At 41.1% G+C, this 16,934-nt stretch overlaps 2 protein-coding genes across 4 annotated transcripts; one reads left to right on the top strand and one right to left on the bottom strand.

The window, feature by feature from the left end:
- The first annotated feature begins 604 nt into the window (after positions 1–604).
- LOC103148399 (charged multivesicular body protein 7-like) lies at positions 605–5,078 on the top strand. 2 transcript variants are annotated; one of them, XM_007567141.2, is made up of 10 exons: positions 605–1,123; positions 1,209–1,380; positions 1,748–1,933; positions 2,389–2,522; positions 3,043–3,091; positions 3,172–3,291; positions 3,384–3,482; positions 3,568–3,625; positions 4,297–4,518; positions 4,601–5,078. In XM_007567141.2, exons 1-10 carry the CDS (start codon positions 861–863, stop codon positions 4,654–4,656), a joined length of 1,359 nt encoding a protein of 452 aa, XP_007567203.1. In that variant the 5' UTR covers positions 605–860; the 3' UTR covers positions 4,657–5,078. The 2 variants fall into 2 exon arrangements, with proteins under 2 accessions (XP_007567203.1, XP_007567204.1); XM_007567142.2 differs by having other exon boundaries at positions 606–1,123; positions 4,300–4,518.
- Positions 5,079–5,442: 364 nt separating this feature from the next.
- LOC103148400 (coiled-coil domain-containing protein 92-like) lies at positions 5,443–16,715 on the bottom strand. Of its 2 annotated transcripts, none has more exons than XM_016679203.1 (5): positions 16,565–16,715; positions 16,227–16,394; positions 12,048–12,219; positions 11,790–11,831; positions 5,443–8,634 (listed from the first exon to the last, which is right to left on the bottom strand). In XM_016679203.1, the coding sequence occupies exons 3-5, from the start codon at positions 12,181–12,183 to the stop codon at positions 7,823–7,825; spliced, it is 990 nt and encodes a 329-aa protein (XP_016534689.1). In that variant the 5' UTR covers positions 12,184–12,219; positions 16,227–16,394; positions 16,565–16,715; the 3' UTR covers positions 5,443–7,822. The 2 variants fall into 2 exon arrangements, with proteins under 2 accessions (XP_016534689.1, XP_007567206.1); XM_007567144.2 differs by having other exon boundaries at positions 16,227–16,391.
- Positions 16,716–16,934: the final 219 nt, after the last annotated feature.

The raw sequence follows: 16,934 nt of genomic DNA, 5'->3' as shown, positions 1-16,934 counted from the left end.
TTTGATATTTAAAAAATTCATCAGGTAGATAAAAATATCAATTATGTGCAATTTCTGGTATTTTAAAGATTGATGTGCAAAATAAATACACATAAGTAAGATAATTACCAGATACAAATTCAGGGAGAAACACCAATTTTCTTTTTCACTATAAAACATATGAAACCAATACCTGTAGTAGGTGATGTAGACCAGGGCAAAGTACTTCCAATTGAAAATATCTTCACTGTATCTTCTTGACCTCCAACTGGCACAATAGGTACAAAAGACAGAAAACAATATTAGAACAATGAATCTTGGGTACAAACAAGATGTTTCATTCAAACATAAACTGGTGTGTAGCTCGATGCTTCCACGGTTTTCAGGTCTCCGTGTTTACAGCTACTTACTATTTCTCAAAAAAATCGCTGCCCTCTTATATGCGTATAAATGTTGCAACTGTTAAGTTCCTTAGCAAAATACTGGGTGCGTTTTCTTTACTCTACAGCGCGTCTCTGGGTGGGCGGTAGCCTGGTGTCAAGAGCAGAGGGAAAGCCGCCGCTTCCCCGTCTTGGTGTGAATAATAAACACAATCATTTTTTTTGTTGTTGATATGTAAAAGCTAGCTCCGCGTTAGCATGAGTTTACAACACCGTGGCGAAGTGAAAGTCTCTGACAGTTGATTTTAAACACCGGAGCCGTAATTTTCTTCGACAAAAGATGTGCGAACCGACATGCTATCTAGCAATAACTGCTAATATTAGCCTTCTCTCTCGAGTTCACCGTTGCCAGTGTTAAATCTAGCTATCCTCGCAACCAAGTTACCGTGACAAGCTGCTTTGAGTGGCGAATCAGAACCTTTTCAGTGTGGGCTTTATAAAATGTCTACCACTTCGGAAATGAGCCTGCCACCTGAGTGGAACGACGACGAGCGGATGAATTTTATGTTCTCCGAGTTCAAGGAGAACCGGGATGTGAACACCACGGACTGGGACAGTAAGATGGACTTCTGGACAGCTCTCATCATGCGGAGCTGCAGACGGCGCGGCTCCGTGATTGTCAACCTGCAGGACCTCAATAAGACCTTCCAAAGGAAAGAGAAAACACCGCTGGGCCTTTCGACTGTAATCCAGACCATGGCCAGGTAACTGTGGGCGTGTCGGTGCTTGTCAGTATTATTGTCAGTCATGTTAACTCTCTCTCTCTTTCTGTGTGTTCCTTTCGGTCAGGTGTGGGAAGATCCAAAGAGAGTCTGAGTTCGCCGCCAGCGTGGACTGTGGGTGGGTTTCCTGGAGTGTGGGGATGCTGCTGGTGAAGCCACTCAAGTGGACCTTCTCCACGCTTCTGGGCAGCAACAGAGTTCCTCTGGAGGAGTCTTTCGTTGTTATCGAGCTAGTAAAGGTTTGCCATGCCCTTGTTGTTTCCATAGAAGACACAGTCCTTTGCATAACGCTTTAACTTCTGCTTAATTTGATACATTACAACAACAAACCGAAAGTAGAACTCTGAAAAGTGTGGCATGCATGTGTAGTCAGTCCCCGTTGGATTTTATTTGGGTTATCAGAGTAAATGTGGTAGATAGAAATGCATGACACTTTTTGCCGTGTGTTGATCTCTTGCATAAATTGCTAATAAAATTGAGTAATTTTTTTTTCCAAGAAAAGGGTTATGAATACTTTCACAAAGGGTACTGCATCTACTATACAGTCAGATTTGTTTTAAGATGCAGCTGTACTGGATGGTTTCCTATTTCGTTCTTCTTTTTCAGGAGAAAGCCGCGGAACTGCTAAAGGTCTACCGAAGCAGTGACTTTTCAAGCTGCTCCGTCGTCTCATTTCAAGAGTTGTGCACTCTGTCCTCCAACATCTGCGCTGATGAAAGCACCCTGTGCATGGCTCTGCTGCAGCTGCAGAAGGACAAGCAGGTCATAGTTTCCTTGCACGAGGGAGAGAAGGTAAAGCGGAATATAATCACCGTTGGGACTGCACGATGTTAGGAAAACATGGTTCAAGAATGCCACCACAGTGATGTGATTATTATTATCTTTTGTTTTAGGTCAGTAGCAGAACACAGATAGTCAATATTTCTGTCTGAACAAAGAGGTTTTATTGTTACTCTGCTAAACAAATTAGTTATAGTTTCTTAATGATTTAAAATGAACTGTTTACCCTCAGAAACTCTTTACAACAAGTGACACCAGATACATAACAAAAATAAACAGTCAGAATGAGTAGCATTCAATAATTAGCTAACACTTCTGTTACTTCATAATATGCAGTAACAGAACATTGTTTTTCATATGTTGTGCAGCTCTAATCAAAGGCAACTAAAAAGTTGCCTTTGATTAGATACAACACAAGTGCTTTTGTACGATACATGAAGACGTACCTGATTTCTTCTGTTTTCCAGATTGTGAAGTTTTGCCAGCCGGGACAGGATCGTGTGTCTCCGTTTGGTGACATAGACATCGGGATCTACCAGCTGCAGCGCAGTGAGAAACTTCTGGAAGAGCGTGTGCAGAAACTGAACCTGGAGGCTGACAGGTTGATCTTAGACATGAACGTTCCTGTTAGACGTCTAGTTCTTGTATAAGAAGTGCGAATTACTTTAATTCAATAGAGCCAAATGGAGAGGGTTAGATTTGGATGCTTGTTTAGCATAATCTCACAATGGAAAATACTGAAACTCCCCCCCTCCCCCCCACAAAAAAAAACAGCCTTTAAATGGCCCTGCTCTAACAAATCACGTTAGAGAATATGTTTTTGTAATGAAGTAATTAAATCAAATATATTTGCACTTTAATGTGGTTTAAGGATAACATGCACTTTGCTGAGGCTTTTGCAAAAGAAAGTGTCTCACAGCATCACAGATCCACCATCAGACTTAACACTGAGCATAATTTGTTTTTCCACATGTTCATTTTACAACAGGCTTACCAGAAGTGATTGTTGTGGAAGAAGCTCAGTGTTTCATGTATTTCCTGTATTTGTTTAGTGCTGCAACTAAAGATCATTTCAATAGTTGCAGTTTTACTAAACTGCACTCTTAAAAAATGATTTCTAGGTGCAAAGAGGAAGCAAGAATTCTGCTGCGAGATGGGAAGAAAACACAGGTCATTATAAACAGAAACTTATTTTAAGACGCGACCTTTGAAATCACAGCAGCAGTTTAAGTTGAATTTCTGTCTCCAAGGCGCTGAGGTGTTTGAGAGGCCGGAAGAGAGTGGAGAAGAGAGCAGACAGCTTGTTCGCCAAGCTGGAGACCATCCGGGGAATCCTGGAGCGAATAGCGCAGTCACAGACTGATAAGATGGTATGAAGCGCCTTCGCGCTTTGATGTCCACATGTCTTCTGTAACTAAGTTTTCCTTCATTGGTTAAAGAGTGTGTTCTGGTGTGTGTGTAGGTCATGCAGGCCTACCAGGCTGGAGTGTCTGCTCTGAGGATGTCGCTTAAAGATGTGACTGTGGAGCGCGCCGAGAATCTGGTGGATCAGATCCAGGAGGTACGCAGTCGTCGTTAAGCCAGGAAGTTGTATATTTAGATTATTTATTAGGTTTTTATTATTTTCTCCTGTTCCATACTAACAGTTATGCGACACACAAGATGAGGTGAATCAAACCATTTCCAGTGGTGTAGCTGCTGCAGGTAAGTTCTTCTGTTCCTACTTGGCTTAATTTTATTTTTCATTATTATTTATTTTATTTATTTTTAGCATAATAGGATCATGTCACATGTAAATATAAAGAAACGTTTCACTCAAAAGTCCATTTACTATAACTTGTGCAATTAAGCACCAATAAACCTCGTTTCAACACAAAACAGTGATTGTTATCAAAACATTATCACTGTTTTGTGATTAAAAAAAGAAAATAACAGAAAAAGACATATTATCCTTCTAATGGCACAGCACTCAACTGAGTCAATGTGCCTCAATTTAGCATATTGTATTTTAATATTTTCTTAAAAGTAAAAATGTATAGTCTCTTTTTTCCATTTGTTTTAGTTCTTTGGGTTTTTTTGTGTGTTTTTTACTTCTGATCCTCTCCAATTATAAATGGAATCTTTTTTTTCTAAATATTTTTTTTGCATATGTGTTTAGTATTTTTAAGCATAACTTGCAGAATATATTAGTCCACCAAGTCGTGAAATTCCATGAATTTGAAGAACGAAGGATTTGTTGGACCTCTGTAGCGTTTTGTGCTTAAAATTCTAACAGCTGCTTTTTTTTTTTTTTTTACAATCATTCCCCCAACACTTCTACTCAATAAGTCTGACAAGGAGTGATCACTTTATTGACATATTATGCGTTTTGTCAGTAGATGAAGACATGGACGAGTTGGAGAAGGAGCTGAAAGCGTTGCTGGATGAGTCGGAGCCAGATGTGAACACGTCGGGTCTACCTGCAGTCCCAACGAACCGCCTGGGTCCCACCAGTGAGCAGACCCTCAGTTCTCTGCCCGACGTACCCCGCGGCCACTTGCATGTTACCACTGACGCGCTAGAGGAGGAACTGAATCGGTTAACCTTGTCAGAAGCAGGTGCGCAACTTCAGATTCCTTCAGTTCTTTCCGTCTTTCGGACGTTCCAGACAACATGTGGGTCTACTGTCTTTGTTTTCAGGATCTCCACAGAGGAAGGCAACGTCACCAGGGAGGAGAGCAGAGGCCGCTCAGTGATTTTCATCGACATCCAAGTCAAAACAAAGCACTTTACTTAATAAAGACAAGTACAGAGGAGGCATGCCAGTCTGGACTTTCCAACAAATAATGCAGATCTACTTTTTAACTTGCTTGCTGTCATAATTTGAATAACTCTTTGGCTCCAGCGGGAATGCTTTTAAACCGGTTAAGAGAACCGTACAAAAGGTTTGTCCTGTGTTTATCGATTATACGTGGATGCTCGTCATAGACCGTTGTGTAAAGTGTGTGATAGTGGCCTTCTGAGGTGTAAAGTCGAAGCTGTGTAACGGAAAGACATGCCAAATGATTTATCATAACCAAGTTTATTGTTGAGATGTACCTGGAAGGATGGAAAAGAATGCCTAAAGTGAGTTTAACCAAATATGTTTGTCAAAAAATAAAATTTATTTTAATCACTCGTCTTAAGGTTTATTTGTGTTAAATCAATTAAAAATAAAAAGCCCTGTTGGTCTACTACACTCATCCTAGCAGCGCTGACAACAGTGTGAATCCTCTTATCATTTGATTGTTTCAAAATTTCTGACAAAATAGTTTTAAGGTGACTCCTCTGCGCTGTGGCAACTTCTGTTCTTTTCAAGTTAAAATCCACTGTTTTGGGTTTTTTCTCCTTTAAGTTTGGCAATAATAATAATCATCTAACCTCATCTTAGGGGCACCGCTGTTGACAAACAAACCTGGCCCAGTACCCTTCCTCCAGCTTTTCCGACATTCATTCAAACCAAGTAACCAAACGAAAAAAAAAATAAAAGCATGGTAGTAATATAATGATTTGTATTCTTTAATGACAAGTGATTTTATTGTGAAAAGCAGGCTATTAAGATATTTAATTACCATTATTTTGGTGGTGTGACAGGTACAGAGTGCATCAGGATTGTTTTTCTTTTTTTTTCCTTTTTCCTGTTGGGTCATTAATAAACAATAATAAAAAAAAACAATACAAATTGACAGCCTTTTAAAAAGTACAGTTGGTAATATCACAATATCCAGCAGTGTTTTAAAAATGCCCTTGTACGACAAAAAGCATTAATGAATATTGTTCAAACCTAAACGAAATCCTCCGTCATCTTTCCTCAGACACGCTTGCGCTCTCCTCCTCGCTCACACACAGGCAGAAACACTCCCTGCTTACACATATATATATGTATATAAATATCCATATTGCATTAAAATATGTCCAGTGCTGCTTCCTTCTACGAAGCAAAGGAAAAGCTTCAACTCGATAACCGGCACATTTCAGTTACACACATCGCAGCTTCTACCTACGGTCACGTGAGTATACAGATACCAAATTTAAAAAAAAAGATATTTAAGGAGCAGCAGTGTGATTACGTCACCTCTATCCTACGAAGCTGCTGCTGACGTCTTGCTATATGGACTGCTGCTACCTCCTCTGTACTCCAGATATGTAAAGGTAACTTCTAGCCATGACTACGTTTCACAGCTTGAGCACGACTAGGCCGGTTAAGCAGGCACTGACGCAGATATTTGGCTGAGACTTGGTTGTTTGCACCACATAAAACAGATCCGACAGGTCGAAGCAAAAAGGTCAAGATGTGAATAGTACAAAAAAAACAAACAAACAAAAAAAACTCATTGGGGAGATTAATAAAACTCATTTGGCGTGCTTGACAGTAGTCCATTTCTACCGTAGAAGAAGAAAACGTAAAGGTCCTCATGGAGTACCACGAAATAACGCGTTTGTTTATACTGCCGTGTTGCGTAAAAAGCAGGCTGCACAGTGGTTCAGGCTCTTCGCTGTTCTTGCAGTGTAAGTAAGTGTGTTTATACTAGGGTCAGATGCATAAATAATGCATAAACCAAACACAATGCATGTGCCCTTCTCTACACATTGGATTTGTATGGATGTAAGAGCAATGTGCTAGTGTGAGCGATATTAAACTAAAACCACACAAACAGAAGTTGAGGTAAAATGAAACAAGCAGGCTCATATGGAGGAGTTGGAAGACCTTGGTAAGACTTTAATAGAACCATTATTTGCTGCTTTAGCTTTTTGCGGAGGATGATATGTCAGCTCGTGTGCTTTAAAGCCCCACGTGTGCAATACTGTTTCTATTTTCCTTCCATTGAGGTTTGTTGCTTTGAACTTAGAAAGTGGAGTTGCATATGTAACAGATTTAAATTCAGGCTTTGTTGTGTTCATGGGTTCACAGCCGAGACTAAGCATGTTTCCTCCATACTTTAAGCCAGAAATGGGGTTAAAGTATGACGGAAGTGCATGAGTGTAAAATTTCAAAATGATTTGAATGTACTGACAGAAGCACATCCTGCAGTGCCTGATAAAGGTATTCATATGCCTTGAACTTCTTCTTCTTCTTTTTTTTTTTTTACATTTTACATTAAAATCACAAACTTCAGTGCATTTGATTGAATTTTATGCAATAGGTCAACAGAAATTTCTGCTCCATTGTGCGGGGGAAGGAAAATGATAGTCGGTTTATGAAATGTTACAAACAACAAAAACGTTACATGCATTTGTATTTGGCTCTCTATACTCGGACACCCCTAAATCAAATCCAGACCAAGCAGAGTTCACCATGTGCAAATTAATTTCATTAAAAATATTCAATATTAATTCATTTTGTAGCAGGAAGGTGACAAAACAGACCAAAAGTGAACTTTAGACATGCAAAAACACCGATGTATTGCAGAAAACCAGAACAACCTGAACACACCACTTCAACAGTAAAACATGGTGGTGGGTGATTAGGAGCTGAACCTGTTAAAAGCTGCTAAAGACTTAAAAATGAAGCGTAAGGTTGAGCAAAGTATGAGAGCATGGGAAACTGATATGAGTATTAACCACATTATTCAGATTGTTTATAAAACACTTTTAAAAAGCCATGTATCATTTTCCTTCCCTTTTTAAAGTTATGCACTGCGTTAGCAGCAGAAAATCACCTAAAACACACTGACGTTAGCGGTTATGACGTGATCAAATCTGAAAAAGTTCAAGCTGTATGAATACCTCTGCAAGGCACTCTATATAAATCTGGCAAACAGAATGCATAATAAACACATTTTTGCCTTTGTGCTCACGCTCCTTTTAGTCATAAAACCAGAGTTTTATGCATCTGGCCCTAGATGTGCATCTGTGTTAATGCGCAGGTGCAGCATTGCAGTGTTAAACTGTCCTATCGGCTTCTGAGCGCTTCTGCAGAACCTTGTCCTCGTTGACCTGGTCCACAGCCAGCGTCTCCAGCTCGGCCTGCGGCGGGGCGAGGGGAGGGGTGCCGTGCGGGATGCGGTGCGCCACACCCACGTGGGCCCTGTGCTGGCGCTCCCGAGCTGGGCTGTGTCGGGGGCTGGCCACGGCGCCCAGGGGAGGAATGGGGGAGCGGTCGGAGGCGATAGGAGGGATGACTGCGGGGCGCTCACGCACTACGTGGTGCGCGTCGGGAGACTCCCGGCCCGCCTGCAAGAACGGCGTCGGGTCCGGCATGGCGTCGACCGGCTCTCGCAGGACAATCCGCCTGCCGTCCGGGCCCAGGCGATACACTTCCGTTAGCTCCGGGTGAAGAGGCTGGGAGAGGCTCTTCTTCATCCGGCGACGCGGGGTTTCAGGCTGCCTGTCCTTGGCGGGGGGAGGCGTCGGCTTGTAGGAGCTGATGGGGCTGACGTTGGGACTCGCCTCGGAGGAACTTCCAGCCAAAAGCTTCTTCTTTGTGGCGTGAAGCTGCGAGGTGAGGTAAGCGATGGTGCTTGCCCTCTGCTCCAGCTCCCCAGATAACACGGCCAGCTTGTGGCTCTTCATCTTAAGCTCCTCCAGGTACTTCTTCTCCCGCTCTTTGATGGTGTTTTCCAGGACCGAAATCATGGCGTTCTTTTGCTCCAAGTCCCGGAGCAGCTCTGTGTTCTCCTCCTCCTTCTTTTTAAGTTGGGCCTCCAGCTCCTCACACCTCCTTTGCAGCTCCCTGCATCGTTCCTCGCTGCTGTCTGAACACACAGTAATGAGGAACATCACAGCTGTTAAATGTGTGGTATAAGTAAGACATAGATAAGACGAAAAAGAAAAAAACACACACACATTAGACTACACACTCAGGCATTCAGCTCAGACAGTCTGTCAGCACAGAGAGAGACAGCAGGATCCTTTGGAGAGTCGTTTGCAGTGGTCAGAGAGCTCCGGTCTCACATTACAGCTTTTATGGGCTCTCATCTCCATCACTGCAGCTCCTACCTGACTCTGCAACACCTCACTGCAGCCAACTGACTGTGCAGCAAATTACAGTAAACTTCTAATGCAAATTCAGTCATCGTTCGCAAATTTTCTGCTTGGCTTTTTCCAAGTCTATTTTGCATAGACTTGGAATTTTTTACAAATTATCATAACGTTTCCGCAAAATCTGACCAATCATCTTAAAGTTTTTCTTTCTTTCTTTCCTTTTCTGAAAAAAAAACATCACTGCAACAGGGCTGAATTTTTACAAATCCCTTCCATCCCCTTCTAATTTAACCCCTTGTTTCACAACCTGTAAGATAAAAGCTGTGACGCAAAAGGGTAACATTCGCCTTTTCTTTTTTTTTTTTTTGCAGAAACCATTTTGTATAAGATTTTCTTATACTGTGTATACAGTCATTGGTAGCACGTGGGACATATCCCCCACTTTTCTTGTATTTGTGCCCTCTGTCCCGCGCACTTTTTCAGTCGTTACCACTGTTTAGTCAGTTGTTATGGCAATGTGATTTTCCGAACCGTCTTTAAATGCATCATGAGCATGCGCATGATGACGCCGGTTACACCTGTGGGTCTAATCACTGAGGGAAGACCGACGCTGAGCTACACGGTCTGTGTCATGTCCAGCAACTAGCCAGAGCCAAAAGGCAAAAAAACATTCCAGTTTTCCTCCAAACAAACCGAGGAAGTTGAGTAATGATGCTGCATCCAGATAATGTTAGCTAAATGGTGGTAATCCATACTAGTTTATCACATGAAGATTGTTTACAAGAACACTAATGTCTTTGTTTACTGTTTTACATCCTTGCTAGTTAGTTAATCCCAGGAATAAACCCAAGCCTCTTTAATTTCTGTTCATAAGTTGTGCTCACTGTTTCCATATATTTAAAGGAAATCATTATTGTCACAACAGAAAGAGCAAAGAGCCAGAGAGGAGACATTAGAGCAGAGGTCAGCAGGGGGACGATGATGCAGAGTTTTCTCAGGTAAGGAGAGATTATAACTTGATTTAAAATAAAAAGAGACAGAAATGGAAGGTATGTGCAACAATTTCAGCTTTTTTATCAGACCGCGTTATAGTAAAACTAAAACTTAAGGGTGTGCTGTGGTGGCGCAGGGGTCAAGCACGACCCCCCATATGGAGGCCTTAGTCCTCGATGCAGCTGTCGCAGGTTCAGTTCCCAGCCTCGGCGACCTTTGCTGCATGTCTTCCCCCTTCTCTCATTACCCACTTTCCTGTCAAATAAAGGCCACTAGAGCCAGTAAAATGTTTAAATAAATGAAACTTAAAACAATTGCAACTACGACCACAACTTTTTGAAAAAGGTGCCAAAAATTCTGTGATTTTAGGGCACAACAATCACAAAAACAAAAACAAAAAAAAAACATAACGTCCTGGAGAGGCTGAAATTACTGTTGTTTATATTCAAATGTTTAGAAACTTGCACCTCACTTCTCATTTCCTGATCTCAGACACCCATTTAAAAATTGAATGGTTGGAAACAAGAGTATCATATTTCCTTCCTGGGGGGGCTGGTGCTTGTCAAGCCCAGTTGGCGCAGCTGCAGTGAGCAGGTTGGACACTGTGCATTAGTGCTGCAACAGATAATCTCATTTCCTGCACTCAAATCTAAGAGATGTCCCACACTAACATGATGGTGAGTCATATTGGAGGCTTTAGCAACGTTGAGCTAACACAGCTCTGTCAAAAAGCCTACATCGTCCCACCGTGATCTCACATGGCACCCTTCATACTCAAGACATCTTTACCAGCAGAGTGTGAATCAGACGAGGATGTGACTTCATGGCATCATGGTTTAGAGGGAAGCGGCAGCTGGGGGAGCTGCAATCAACAGCAGTGAGTCAGACAGACGGAGCAGAGCTTCCTGGGTAAGACTTTGTTACCAGGGAAGAGAGCTGGCAGAGAAAGCTAATTTAGCAGGTGACATTCATTTACAGCTCTCTCTGGTGCAGAGTTTGCTCTGTAGCTGCTGTTGGAAAGTGGAGCACTCCCCTAGATGCCATCATAACATTTTGAAATCGCACATGAACTTATCAGACTTTTTTTTTTTTTTACATGAAAGTGATTACTGAATTATTTTTGAAACAGAATGTTGTTAATAGCAACTGACATTTTGCTTCAGATTTCACAATCTCCAGTTTTTCAAAAAGCTTTGATCCACTGAAAACCATCTTAGCTAATCACACTTTCTCTTGGACTATAAGCAGGGATAAGAACATGCAAGCTTTTTTTTTTCTGGCCTTCCTGATATGTATGATTATTAATTGTTCAGAGTTGGAGCAGAGGCAATTAAACTCTCTTTGACGTCTTAAATTAGCCATTAGCACAGATGAGTATAGCTAGCATGACTACACTATTCCTTATAAAATGCTAAGTCCTTAGCTAAATTTGACACTTCCAATATGTGGATTAACTGGTTTTGGATGCTGTGCAGTTAGAAAATTTTTGTTTTTACTTGTTTTGTGTTTAACTTTCAGACAAGTTGTGAATGTGGGTAACCGTGACAATAGGATATTGTTTTTACAGCTGGGAGTAGTAGCTCAGCATTTTAAATTAGCATCTCAAATAATGCCTGAACTACAGCCCCACACCCTAAAGGAGTTTAAAGACGCAGAGCAGGACAAAAGAGCAGAGAATCTCAGACACAGATTTAAAGAGGAGAGGCAATAGCAAATGAAGTGGATTAGGATGAAATTGTTGATGGATGTTTAGTGACATGAGCTAAAATATAATCCATGATTATTAATGATTTCATTTCAGCTAGTAAAGACGTGCATGTTTTTTGTTACAAAATTAACTAGTGTAATTTAACAAAAGTCCTTCCAGTGTTCTAATTTCTTTTTTTTTTTTTTTTTAGCAATAACTGCATAATGCAGGGCAATAGTGGCTTACCTGATGGATCGGAGCTTCTCACAGTGAGCTCATATGTCAAATCTGTGAAAAAGAAAGATGAGGCTGAAACATGGAACAAAGCACCTGTCTAACAAATTGCTCCCACAAACTAAGCTTTGAGGATTGAGAACGTTGTGCTTTGTTTTGGTCATTAGATCATTTTTTGCCGCCATGATAGTTCAGCTTTCATGCGTTTGAAATTCTCTGAAATATACTGACTTACCAGAGAACCAAGAAGCTGATTATGTATGCGCTCACCCGTGCATTGCTGCTGTAGTCGACGGATTTCTGCGTGAAGTCCCTTTAGTGTGTTAGCATGGTCCTGCTGCAGAAAAAGCAGGTTTTTCTGAGCACTGTGCAGCTGATTCTCCAGAGTTACGTTTGCTGAGGCCATGGCGATATCTGTTTGGATTCCCACCACCCCTGGAACCTTAAACCCACAAAGACAGAAAATGTCAAGCCGTCCAGCACACACAGACTTTGTCAGTTCATCCTACAAACCACGAGGGCATCAAGAAGCTCCACAGCATATTGGAACATCCTTTTGTTTTATGTGAGTAAAACAGTGTGACATCATGCTACGGCAATAAAAATTACATTTATTTTAGAATGTTTATGTACATCTTTATAAAACTGAAAGAAATCCCAATATTTTGAGGCAATATCGTAACTATGATAAAATAACGACAAGAACTTTCAAAGAAATGTATCATGATAAACGATACGATAAATGCTCACCCCTAAGAATCTGTCAGATGAGAGCATCTACTGCAGTGACTCCATCCAACAGGCTGAGTATCATATCAGCATGCAAAGTGTGAATTTACAACAATATATTAGCCAACAAATTCTGCATACCAAGCAGTCCTTTGCGACTTATTTGGATGATGGTCTGTTTGAGATCCATTATGCAGCCCTACTTGGGAGATATTTTTTAACAAACTGAGATTCATGCTCAGCATTAGATGAAATATCTGATCCAGTATCTATACATGACTACCAAAGACACCGAAGCTTCATACACTGATACATACGATGCTCACACTGTTTGCGGCAGGTCAGCCTGCAGGGAAAAACAGGGGAAAAAAACAAAACTCATCTTCCTTCCTTGTCATGCCCCACCCTCCAGACCACAAGAGACATAATCACTCGGTCTAACAATCTCTACCCTCTGAGAGACACCAACATCAGACTAAGAGATAACAGCACATTGATCCCTGTATACTCCCCACCCCTCCACGCCCTCTCTCTGCATACAGGAACGAGCTTCAATTAAATATCCCAGACCTTCTCACTCTTACATCACCATCTCACCAACATGAATAATTCATTCTAAGACACCTGACTGAGCAGGCTTCCTTGTTTCAGCGGATGCGCAAACGTTTTCATTTTCATGGGGAAAAGTAAGAGGCGGTGCCAGCACCAAAAACCCAGACTGTTTAGAACAAACGCAGCCAGCGGTGTGTCATAAAGGCTGAGGGGATAATCTATTATTGATGAGTAATGTGAAGTCCTTCCGGTAAACCCTGCGCTGCAAGCATATCTCTCATCCCAGCTCTTTCCTAGAATAGCTCAGAAAGCTTTCCGCTCGCAAAGACATGACCTCAGACAACTTCACTATCAACACGGCTCATGCAACATACTGCAGAATGGTGGATATAAAAAGAGGATTAAGATTAATTTAATCCTCTCAATAAAGTTAATCAAATGTCATGTTTGGGTCTCCTTGCCCTGCGACAGGCTGGCGACCTGTCCAGGATGTACCCCGCCTCTCGCCCGGAACGTTAGCTGGAGATAGGCACCAGCAACCCTCCCAACCCCACTAAGGGACAAGGGTGTTCAGAAAATGGATGGATGGATGGATGTTTGGGTCTCCTTTGATTTTTGTTTTTTATGCACAAATACACCCATCTGTATTGCTTTTTCAAACTGAGATGAAGAATGATGAATTATACATGAGCTGCAGCAGCACGAGACATTAAGAAGGAGATACTATCCTAAGCCAACACAAGTCTCCTACTGTAACATTTTCAAATCTAATGCACTGTCTGCACATAAATACAAAGCATAACAAAATCTAAGTGCTAAACATTCATTGTTAGTTTGACTTTTACACAGATATTTGCAAAAGTATTGAATAAACACTGGCTAAACTTTGAAGCAATACTACTAAGGGGTGTTGCTTCTTTAGGCTTCACAGCATTACCGTGTCTGCTATTTGTGATCATAAATATTTCCAAACAGCTAATGTTTTTCTTGTGAACGAGGGTAATTGTTGTAGACTTTTTTTCAGCCAGCTGACCAGCAGCACACAGAAACAAATTCAATTTCAAAAATACTTTACTGAGCCCAAAGGGAAAGTAAATGTTGTTGTTGTAACTCGTATTTATTCACTCTTTAAAGCACTTTTCTGCTTTTTCTGGCATCTCAAAAAATGCCTTTAAGAAGCATGAACAATATGCAGGTAGATATTTGCCAATTTGGAACAGTGACTTTGTAAGACCTTGTTATAATTTGATACCTGGAGCTGGTGCTGCCTGTGTTAATCAATATTTTCCCAAAAAAAGAGAGTCTAAATGATAAACAATACATGAATCACAGCAGGATGAAACATTAGGAAGTAGCTAAGCCAATACAAGCTCTTAGTAGCAACTTCCTGTAATCAAGCTCAACAATGCGTTATTGTACATTAAGTTTTTGCACTCTACCAGATTTCACTGGGAAATATACTGATTCTCCTGTTCTGATGTATCTGTAATTAGCTTTGTATTTTTGGAAAACCTACAAAGGTTTCTGTTCAAATCTGGTCCAAGGCATAAGCAAACTATTGCCTTGTTCACACTGCAAGATTTTTATGCCAATCAGAAAGCAAGGTGATAAAAACCTGGAGAAGAACTGTCTTTTTGTTTTATTTTCTCTGTTAAAAAATATTTCAGAAACCATCGCCTTTGCGTAGTCCTAGATGGCCATGTTTGTTAGCTCTGAACTCATGTTTGATCTCGCAGAGTTTTGTGAGATTTCCCATCTATCTGAATGTTCAGGAGTGAAATGTGTGGTGTGTTGTTCCTGCCGTGTGGCTGGACATCACACACTGTAGGACCAAACCTGCTATACCATAATTTTAAAAGACTTGCAGTGTGAACCAGTAATAAGAAGTTCATTATGACTTCAAGGCCAGCAGGGGCTCTCAAGAATGTTTCACTTCTTACGCAGTACGTAGATCTCAATACATCAAATTTATAGATAAGTTTAAAATAATATTTGATAATAATTTATATGAATTCATTTTAAATTGAAGTAATAATACACACAAATACATTTGCAATATTAAAGTTATGTTAACAATTCAATTTTAATTTGGCTAGTGTGTGCACTGGACTTAAATTTCATGCAGAATCAACCTGCAACCCAGTTCTATCTATATTCAACCAATCCATCCATCTGCCCTTTTTAACTTCCTGGAATTGGGGTCACAAATCAAATTCGGATTTGGGCCCCGTTAAGTTTAGGGCCGGCCCTGCTCATGTTCCTAACACCAGACCATTACAGCAGCAATAATAATAATTTTACAAGAGGAAAGAGTATTCCCACTAACAATTACTGCTTTTATTTCTAAGATAGTATAAATATCTGGCAGGAGGTCGGCAGGCATCCCTGATACTTTAGATTTCAGCACCTGCATTGCGGACAGCACCCTGAATACAATACCTCTGCTGCTCCTGACAGCAACAGCCGGGGGATCGTTGCTTCCCTCAAGCAGAGTCGTAAACTTTCAATAAGCAACAGTCAGGCTATGATATTCACTCTCGTTATCAAATAATGCATCAAAGCTCGACAAATCCTAGCCGTGCTGCTTCATAACAATACAAAGATGTCATCGCCGCATTTGGTGGGGTCATCACAAAGGGTGTCCTTGCAGCCAGTGTTGTGTTGTGTTGTGTTGTGTTGCGACTCAGGGAGGAGCTGTCCAGTTTAAGGAACCGCAAACAGGCTAGTTACGAGCCAGAAGCAACAAATCTTCCCTTGCAACAATTGCTGTACTCAAAAACGAAAATCCCTATCATGAAAAACCCTTACTGGCTTTCTGGGTGTTTCTGAAAATGCGACACCACCCACAAAATAGGGCATAACCCATGGTATTTATTGACGCTTTGCACCATTGCGCATGAATGAATTGACTGAGACAAGAATATTTAAAATACTTCAAACACTCATTACGGCATAAAACTAAGTCTGAACCATAAAACGCGCAGAACAAGCTCATACTGACAGTATTTTCGCAGTTTAATCGTCACGTTTTAATTACTGCAATAATTTCTCTGTTGGAGCAGGTGAATTATTAAGCTACTACGCCTTTATTGATGTAGCCTAGCTAGAAAGCTAAGGACGCCGAAACCGGCAGCCCAACATTAACGGCAAATATTTATGTCGGCTTACCTTTCAGCTAAAAATACGTGGCCGTCAAGAAGCTGCTAAAGCGCAATGAATAGTGGTCGAACGGGCTAGCCGCAGCGGCTAAGCGCACTCCACCTTGCAGGACATGTCGGTGATGCTGCCAGCGGCTTGCCTCGGTCGGCTGTGTTCCTGTCAGATCTCCCTGAGCTACTAGACAAAATAAAGCGATGCACCATGGGAAGCCAGAGGAAATACTGACAACATACTCAACATTTATACTCTATTTTTATCTTCCAGTTTGTAATATTCATTACAAATACATTTATGAATTTTCAAAGACGTATATTAGAAAGAAGGGGGAAAAAACAGCGATTACTAACCTTAAATAATATAAACTGCGCAAGTAGCGGATGCCCTTAGTATGCGACCGTTTTGCGTTGATAAGCGTCATCACCATGGCAACGGAGTCCTTTCAATGCTCTTTACAGATGTATTTACGCCACCTAGCGATACTGTTGTAACGTTGCAATGCAGTGATAACGTTTTTATTGAGATATACATCCTGCCGGCGTCAGGTGAATACAGGATGGTAAAGGTAAAAAGATGTGAACGGATGTAAGGTTGGGAAAGCTGTTAGGCAGCTGGTGGACAGCAGAGGGCGGTATTACTCTTCAATGGTTTGTTTTGTTTTTTCTTCACTCCTATTGCTCTTTCTCCAAATCCACGCAGCATACTCTTCTGAGAGGGATG

Source organism: Poecilia formosa, unplaced genomic scaffold (genome assembly GCF_000485575.1).
Source record: "Poecilia formosa unplaced genomic scaffold, Poecilia_formosa-5.1.2 Scaffold204, whole genome shotgun sequence".
In the NCBI taxonomy this organism is placed as follows: Eukaryota; Metazoa; Chordata; class Actinopteri; order Cyprinodontiformes; family Poeciliidae; genus Poecilia; species Poecilia formosa.
Note: the sequence above shows the minus strand (reverse complement) of the source record. Positions and strands in the feature narration are given on the sequence as shown.

Excerpts from the sequence above, each read along its gene's own strand:
- LOC103148399 (XM_007567141.2), top strand. The coding sequence starts at position 861 with ATGTCTACCACTTCGGAAATGAGCCTGCCACCTGAGTGGAACGACGAC. Across the intron at positions 1,124-1,208 it reads GTAATCCAGACCATGGCCAG|GTGTGGGAAGATCCAAAGAG; the intron begins GTAACTGTGGGC and ends CCTTTCGGTCAG. Across the intron at positions 1,381-1,747 it reads TTGTTATCGAGCTAGTAAAG|GAGAAAGCCGCGGAACTGCT; the intron begins GTTTGCCATGCC and ends CTTCTTTTTCAG.
- LOC103148400 (XM_016679203.1), bottom strand. The coding sequence starts at position 12,183 with ATGGCCTCAGCAAACGTAACTCTGGAGAATCAGCTGCACAGTGCTCAG. Across the intron at positions 11,832-12,047 it reads ACTACAGCAGCAATGCACGG|ATTTGACATATGAGCTCACT; the intron begins GTGAGCGCATAC and ends TCTTTTTCACAG. Across the intron at positions 8,635-11,789 it reads GAGAAGCTCCGATCCATCAG|ACAGCAGCGAGGAACGATGC; the intron begins GTAAGCCACTAT and ends CTGTGTGTTCAG.